The sequence below is a fragment of the Oncorhynchus mykiss genome, chromosome 6 (genome assembly GCF_057628025.1).
Source record: "Oncorhynchus mykiss isolate SJ-2025 chromosome 6, ASM5762802v1, whole genome shotgun sequence".
Lineage (NCBI taxonomy): Eukaryota > Metazoa > Chordata > Actinopteri > Salmoniformes > Salmonidae > Oncorhynchus > Oncorhynchus mykiss.
This window is the reverse complement of record NC_143027.1, coordinates 83,678,898-83,687,500: the sequence shown is the minus strand read 5'-3', so window position 1 is coordinate 83,687,500 and position 8,603 is coordinate 83,678,898. Positions and strand designations below refer to the sequence as shown.

At 44.1% G+C, this 8,603-nt stretch overlaps 1 protein-coding gene across 7 annotated transcripts in view; it reads left to right on the top strand.

Annotated features, from left to right (window-relative positions):
- Positions 1-8,603, top strand: part of LOC118964944 (cell migration-inducing and hyaluronan-binding protein) — a 165,993-nt gene that overhangs the window by 87,145 nt on the left and 70,245 nt on the right. For 3 of the 7 annotated variants that reach the window (XM_090239145.1, XM_090239151.1, XM_090239152.1), the window contains exon 2: positions 5,504-5,683. In XM_090239145.1, the coding sequence (XP_090095271.1) occupies positions 5,632-5,683 (52 nt within the window). In that variant the 5' untranslated portion in view covers positions 5,504-5,631. Of the gene's footprint in view, positions 1-4,264; positions 4,466-5,503; positions 5,684-8,603 lie in introns of all 7 variants that reach the window. The other 4 variants (XM_090239146.1, XM_090239147.1, XM_090239149.1 and 1 more) reach the window with 2 other exon arrangements.

Genomic DNA, 8,603 nt, shown 5'->3' with positions numbered 1-8,603 from the left:
TGAACCAAACCCTTCTGTTCCCTGGCCCTGAGGCCTTCTGAGGGATCTCTCCATCTGGATTTACTTGTTGACAGAAGCCTTTGCTGCATCTCCATGTTTGGCCCAGGCCCAGCACACTTTCTAAGAAGAAACATTTCTTCTAAATGTCACCCACAATATGAGTCATATAGATATATTTCTCAATTAAAGTGGTATTAAAGAGGAATAGACTGCACTTGGGCTTAACTTTGTCCAGGCCCATAGAGACGGACAGACAGCGACGGACAGACAGACAGTAGGGTATATTGAACAGGATTAGTGTGTCTGGACAAAGGTCTATAAAAAGCTGTTTCAACACAGACAGTGAGCTCTGCTTCCTCTGAGTGATTGGTCTAGAGGAAGCACCTTATTGCTGTGACCTCTGAGAGACAATAGTGCAGCGATCATCAGCTAGATTCATGATGAGTTCTTCTTGAGCGGATGGTGAATTTGTAGACCAAAAAATAAAATCACCTGAGGGCCAAACGTGGCCCTCGGTCCACCGGTTGGGGAACCCTGCAATAACGGATAGCATTACCACTACATCGGAATTATCTCTTCATTGGCCATATATCACTCTGTACGCTGTGTGTGATTGTCTGTGGTTGTGTCAAATCAAAAAATCTAATCAAATTTTATTTGTCACATACACATGGTTAGCAGATGTTAATGCGAGTGTAGCGAAATGCTTGTGCTTCTAGTTCCGACAATGCAGTAATAACCAACGAGTAATCTAGCTAACAATTCAACTAACTACTACCTTATACACACAAGTGTAAGGGGATAAAGAATATGTACATAAAGATATATGAATGAGTGATGGTACAGAGCGGCATAGGCAAGATACAGTAGATGGTATTGAGTGCAGTATATACATATGAGATGAGTATGTAAATAAAGTGGCATAGTTAAAGTGGCTAGTGATACATGTATTACATAAAGATGCAGTAGATGATATAGAGTACAGTATATACATATACATATGAGATGAATAATGTAGGGTATGTAAACATTATATTAGGTAGCATTGTTTAAAGTGGCTAGTGATATATTTTACATAATTTCCCATGAATTCCCATTATTCAAGTGGCTGGAGTTGAGTCAGTGTGTTGGCAGCAGCCACTCAATGTTAGTGGTGGCTGTTTAACAGTCTGATGGCCTTGAGATAGAAGCTGTTTTTCAGTCTCTCGGTCCCAGCTTTGATGCACCTGTACTGACCTCGCCTTCTGGGTGATAGCGGGGTGAACAGGCAGTGGCTCGGGTGGTTGTTGTCCTTGATGATCTTTATGGCCTTCCTGTGACATCGGGTGGTGTAGGTGTCCTGGAGGGCAGGTAGTTTGCCCCCGGTGATGCGTTGTGCAGACCTCACTACCCTCTGGAGAGCCTTACGGTTGTGGGCGGAGCAGTTGCCGTACCAGGCGGTGATACAGCCCGACAGGATGCTCTCGATTGTGCATCTGTAGAAATTTGTGAGTGCTTTTGGTGACAAGCCGAATTTCTTCAGCCTCCTGAGGTTGAAGACGCGCTGCTGCGCCTTCTTCACAACGCTGTCTGTGTGGGTGGACCAATTCAGTTTGTCTGTGATGTGTACGCCGAGGAACTTAAAACTTACTACCCTCTCCACTACTGTTCCATCGATGTGGATAGGGGGGTGTTCCCTCTGCTGTTTCCTGAAGTCCACAATCATCTCCTTAGTTTTGTTGACGTTGAGTGTGAGGTTATTTTCCTGACACCACACTCCGAGGGCCCTCACCTCCTCCCTGTAGGCCGTCTCGTTGTTGTTGGTAATCAAGCCTACCACTGTTGTGTCGTCCGCAAACTTGATGATTGAGTTGGAGGCGTGCGTGGCCACGCAGTCGTGGGTGAACAGGGAGTACAGGAGAGGGCTCAGAACGCACCCTTGTGGGGCCCCAGTGTTGAGGATCAGCGGGGTGTAAATGTTGTTGCCTACCCTCACCACCTGGGGGCGGCCCGTCAGGAAGTCCAGTACCCAGTTGCACAGGGCGGGGTCGAGACCCAGGGTCTCGAGCTTGATGACGAGCTTGGAGGGCACTATGGTGTTAAATGCCGAGCTGTAGTCGATGAACAGCATTCTCACATAGTTATTCCTCTTGTCCAGATGGGTTAGGGCAGTGTGCAGTGTGGTTGAGATTGCATCGTCTGTGGACCTATTTGGGCGGTGTGTGTGTGTGCATGTGTGTGTGCATGTGTGTGTGCACGTGTGTGTCTGTGTGTGTTATGCTAGGGCGTGGTGTAGATTTTAGGGTGTGTGTCTCATCAGCACAGTTCTGAGGGGATCATGTTCCTCTCATATTCAGTGTTTTTGGTGAAATACCATTATCTACATTACCTACATTACCTACTGTAGCTCCAGCTGTCCATGGTTTTAACAAGACTCAACTGTCTGTCATTTGGTATTCTACCATAATAGTATATTATTTATTGTAGTTTTAGGTTTATACTGCTGTTTTTTACCCTAAAAGTATATTATTACAAACTATTCATGGAGCTAATGGATGTTTATACAGGGCATTTGGGTCTGGTTTTAGTTTAGAAGGAAATGACCGTCATTGAAGGTCCTGTCTCCACCCCGTTTTCTCTGTGTGTGTGTGTGTGTGTGTGTGTGTGTGTGTGTGTGTGTGTGTGTGTGTGTGTGTGTGTGTGTGGCTGGTGAGCGTACTTCAGGAAGAGAAAAAGGTGAATCCCTCACCGAAGTTCTATTAATCCTGTGGGTGTGTGTGTGTGTGTGTCTGTTTCCACAGAGCAATGCTCAGACGTAGAGTAACTTCTGCTTTCATAGTTCCGCTGAGCCCATAAACTCTCTCATAACCAGCAGGCTTGTACTCTACACTGTGTGTGTGTGTGTGTGTGTGTGTGTGTGTGTGTGTGTGTGTGTGTGTGTGTGTGTGTGTGCACTACAGCATAGACAGCTACTGAACTAAGGTTCTGTTAATATTCCCTGTGCTGGAGGTGAAAGAAACACACACCTGTTTAGGCGAGGTGCTGGCTAGAACAGAGTTTCTACTGTATCTAGACCAACATGTCTTAGAATCTATAGACTGAGAGGTTCTACTGTATCTGGATCAACATGTCTTAGAATCTATAGACTGAGAGGTTCTACTGTATCTAGATAAACATGTCTTAGAATCTATAGACTGAGAGGTTCTACTGTATCTAGATAAACATGTCTTAGAATCTATAGACTGAGAGGTTCTACTGTATCTAGACCAACATGTCTTAGAATATATATACTGAGAGGGTCTACTGTATCTAGATCAACAGGTCTTAAAATCTATAGACTGAGAGGTTCTACTGTATCTAGACCAACATGTCTTAGAATATATAGACTGAGAGGTTTTACTGTATCTAGATAATCATGTCTTAGAATATATAGACTGAGAGGTTCTACTGTATCTAGATAAACATGTCTTAGAATATATAGACTGAGAGGTTCTACTGTATCTAGACCAACATGTCTTAGAATCTATAGACTGAGAGGTTCTACTGTATCTAGACCAACATGTCTTAGAATCTATAGACTAAGAGGTTCTACTGTATCTAGACCAACATGTCTTAGAATCTTGTCACGCTCGTCGTCATGATTGGACCAAAGTGCAGCGTGCGTAGAGTTCCACATATTTTAATTAATAGAAACTCACCAAACAAACAAGCACAAAAGAAACGTGACGCTACTGGTGTGCACACAGGCAACTAACTGTAGACAAGATCCCACAAACACAATGGGGAAAATGGCTACCTAAATATGATCCCCAATCAGAGACAATGATAAACAGCTGCCTCTGATTGGGAACCATATCAGGCCACCATAGAAATACAATTCACCTAGATGACCCACCCTAGTCACTATCACGCCCCATGCCCCATGTATCTAGACCAACATGTTTTAGAATCTATAGACTGAGAGGTTCTACTGTATCTAGACCAACATGTTTTACAATCTTAGAATGAGAGGTTCTACTGTATCTAGAACCAACATGTATTAGAATCAATTTACTGAGGTTCTAAGACATGTTGGTTCTAGATACAATAGAACCTCTCAGTCTATAGAATGTGGGGGAGTGTGTGTGTTTGTGATGCCCCAGATAAAACATCACGTCTAATTTGAACAGAGGAATGTACGTGTTGTTAATACCCCTTTAGTGGAACACACACACACACACACACACACACACACACACACACTAGCCCTTATCTTATCTTCTCTCTGCTTCTTCTCTCTCTGCAGGACTAACCGGACCAGCTACCCTGTGGCATTGTGGGACTGAGAACACCAATATTGATGAGGGGCCAGTTTAGTCCCAACCTCCCCTCTGTGTCTGCAGGTCCAGTTCTGACAAGAGGATACACACTATGACTAATGGACCCCTCTCTCTGCGTTCGGTCTCTCTGTATACAACTCCTCCTTTGAGATAGATGGAATAAAAACGTATACAAATCTATGTTACGTCATTTCTTATTATGTGTGTCATGTCTTCATGTATCTACAAATCATTTTTATAACAGGGTCACTATTTTAGCCTAGTGTTGATTTTGGTTCGGGGCGGCAGGTAACCTAGCGGCTTAGAGCGTTAGTAACCGAAAGGTCGCTCGTTCGAGTCCCTGAGTCGTCTTGGTGAAACATCTGTCTATTCGCCCTTGAACAACGCACCTAACCCTAATATCTCCTGTAAGTCTCTCTGGATAAGAGTGTCTGCTAAATGACTAACATGTAAATGGAATGGATCTGCTGTATCTAACTCCACTATGGTGAAAACAACAGACAAAAAACTCATTAGCAACTATAGGCTCCAATGTATTAAAAGGAACACGGAGACTGGAATTGAATCAAATCTGCTTTAGAAATGTTTCTGCAAGTTCTTTGTTCAAATTCTACTTCAATAGCGTTTCCCAAAATTCCCAGGTTTTCCAGAAATCCTAGTTGGAAGATCACAGAATAAGCAGAAAACCCAGAATCCTCCTACCAGGATGTCTGGAAAAGCTTTCCTGGAATTTTTCCACCCTACTTAAACACATCTGTACATCCACCTGAAAGACGTCCACCAGTAATAGGTTTCATTACATTTATTTGAATACCCATAATAACTGTTTCGTGTTTTTACCTTTGTAAAAACAGGTACTGCGTCAATACAATGCAAGAAACAGCCAATTTAATTGGGCCCAACGTTTAGTCCTCATATGTCCTCATACAGTAGGGTTTTCCCTCCTTGTTACGTAAGTGTTTTATATAACTAGTGTAAAACCAGTGAGATATAACTGTTATTATCCCAGTGGCTATGCTACGTTCGTCGCTGTGCTAGTCTTTGATCCTGCGAGATGGGAGATATAGGGAGAAAACTTCTCTCCTCCAACTCTTTGAAGTCCAAAACACCAACGTTTTCAAATCCTCAAAAGCCTTGACTGTAAAGAGCATGGCACCATGTAATGTGGTTTAACACTATTTGTCTTCTATCTGTTCTTATTGCAGGTGCCTTTGGCCTCATCCCCCTGTGAGCCCCTGCTAACCCACATTAAGCCCTACGAAGTGCACACTCTGAAGTGCACACTCTGGAGAAAACTTCTCTTCTGCCAGTAATCCATACTTCTCATTGAGAGATGAAGATGTGCGTCCCACTGCTGATGGCTGTGCTGCCTATCATACAGGCAGGTCAGTACTGCAGTTATTACAGCTCTTATGAATGTTATGACTGTGTTATGACAGGTATTACAGAGGTATTAGGGGTTTAAGACAGGTCAGTACTGAAGATATTACAGCTCTTATGAATGTTATGACTGTGTTATGACAGGTATTAGAGAGGTATTAGGAGTTTACGACAGGTCAGTACTGCAGCTATTACAGCTCTTATGAATGTTATGACTGTGTTATGACAGGTATTACAGAGGTATTAGGGGTTTACGACAGGTCAGTACTGAAGATATTACAGCTCTTATGAATGTTATGACTGTGTTATGACAGGTATTACAGAGGTATTAGGGGTTTACGACAGGTCAGCACTGAAGATATTACAGATCTTATAAATGTTATGACTGTGTTATGACAGGTATTACAGAGATATTAGGTGTTTACGACAGGTCAGTACTACAGTTATTACAGATCTTATGAATGTTATGACTGTGTTATGACAGGTATTACAGAGGTATTAGGGGTTTACGACAGGTCAGTACTGAAGATATTACAGATCTTATGAATGTTATGACTGTGTTATGACAGGTATTACAGAGGTATTAGGGGTTTACGACAGGGCAGTACTGAAGATATTACAGATCTTATGAATGTTATGACTGTGTTATGACAGGTATTAGAGTGGTATTAGGTGTTTACGACAGGTCAGTACTGCAGCTATTACAGCTCTTATGAATGTTATGACTGTGTTATGACAGGTATTAGGGGTTTAGGACAGGTCATTCAGCTGTTATTACAGGTATGAGACTATGATCTGAAGTCAGAATACTGCCCCACCTCCACCATGTAGAGTTTTCTGTAGTGGAACATGGCCCTGGTAGAGGGTAGAGTTTTCTATAGTGGAACATGGCCCTGGTAGAGGGTCGAGTTTTCTGTAGTGGAACATGGCCCTGTTAGAGGGTAGAGTTTTCTGTAGTGGAACATGGCCCTGGTAGAGGGTAGAGTTTCCTGTAGTGGAACATGGCCCTGGTAGAGGGTAGAGTTTTCTGTAGTGGAACATAGCCCTGACTAGCTGCAGAACAACAATTTTTAGGTATTTGACCTTTGTAGTTGAGTAGGATGGAGAGGGATGATGGAGGATAAATGGATGGTGAGAGATGAATGGAGGAAGAGAGATGTAGGGAGAGAGAGTATGGAGGGAGGCAGCGTAATAGAAGGAGAGGGTAGGAGGTAGAGGGAGAACGATGGAGGGGGTGAAATGGAAGGAGAGAGAGCGAGAGGAGGGAGATGGAAAGAGCAAGGGAATGAGAGGGATGGGGAGGGTTTGAAAGAGAGGTAAGGAGAGGGAAAGTGGGAGCGGTATGAAGGGAGGGAGTGAGAAGGAGGAAGTAGGTCAGTCTGAGCGATTGAAGGTATAACTGTGTCTGCCACGTGTGAGGAAAGGAGAGTGGATCTCCCTCTCCACCTTCTCCCTCTGTGTCTAGGTGTGTGTGTGTCTGGGTGGGTGTGTGTGTTTGGGTGTGTGGGTGTGTGTGTGTGTCTGGGTGTGTGTCTGGGTGTCTGGGTGTGTGTGTGTGTCTGGGTGTCTGGGTGTGTGTGTGTGTCTGGGTGGGTGTGTGTGTGTGTGTGTGTCTGGGTGGGTGTGTGTCTGTGTGTGTGTGTGTGTGTGTGTGTGTGTGTGTGTGTGTGTGTGTGTCTGGGTGTGTGTGTGTGTGTGTGTGTGTGTGTGTGTGTGTGGGTGTGTGGGTGGGTGTGTGTGTGTGTCTGGGTGAGTGTGTGTGTGTGTGTGTGTGTGTGGGTGGGTGTGGGTGGGTGTGTGTGTCTGGGTGGGTGTGTGTGTGTGTCTGGGTGAGTGTGTGTGTGTGTGTGTCTGGGTGGGTGTGTCTGGGTGGGTGTGTGTGTGTGTCTGGGTGGGTGTGTGTGTCTGGGTGGGTGGGTGTGTGTGTGTGTGCGGCAGGGCAGCCTCTAAAGCCATGGCTAGACTCCAATGGCTCAGGTTTTCATAGTAACGGACACATAACAAATATTTCTACATTTCCTTCCTTCTCTCTCTGTCAGTTAAATGTTAAATTAAATTCAAGGGTCTTTATTGGCATGGGAAACATTGCCAAAGCAATGTTTCTCTCTCTCTTTCTCTCTCACGCTCTCACGCTCTCTCTTCCTTTCTCTCTCTGCTGTTTCCTACCATAGTGTTTTTGTTTTTGACAGTAAGCTACTCTGTATATTCACTAACATGAAGGCCTAGCTTCGGTTGCCAGGTTGACTTCCTCCGGTTGCCAGATTGGGTCATAATCCCACTTACCCTTTAAAGGGCAGAAAAGTAACATGAGCAGTAGGAGGGAGGCATGTGTTTATGCTGCTGTTTTTGTCAGTTGTAAATACGCATGCATGCACACACGCACACACACACACACACACACACACACACACGCACACACACACACACACACACACACACACACACACACACACACACACACACACACACACACACACACACACACACACACACACGACATCATGCCTTTGTGTGTCAGTGTGCTCTTAAAACACAGCATGAAGTTCCAACATAATGACAAAGACTTTAAACAGTGCTATTGTCAAACTTACTGTCAAAATAATATACATATTTATAATTCATGTATGATGTTGTTTATTAACACCCTCTGCTTCCCACTGGTAGAGCCCAATGGAGTAAGATGAAGATCCCCCTTAGACACTGAACTAAGCTCAGTTTAGCATATTCCCCATAATGGTTAGGGTTACGCTCCGTGGAGGAAAAGCTGATCCTAGATATCTGCCTAAGGGCAACTTCTTCAAAGCATCATCTCATCTGCCTTTCCATAGGGATTCACAGAATGAGAGCGTGTGGTTGAGGGCAGAAATAGACAATAGCTACAGTATGCTTTCTGGGATGTTGTTTTGTTGTTGTTTACAGTATGCT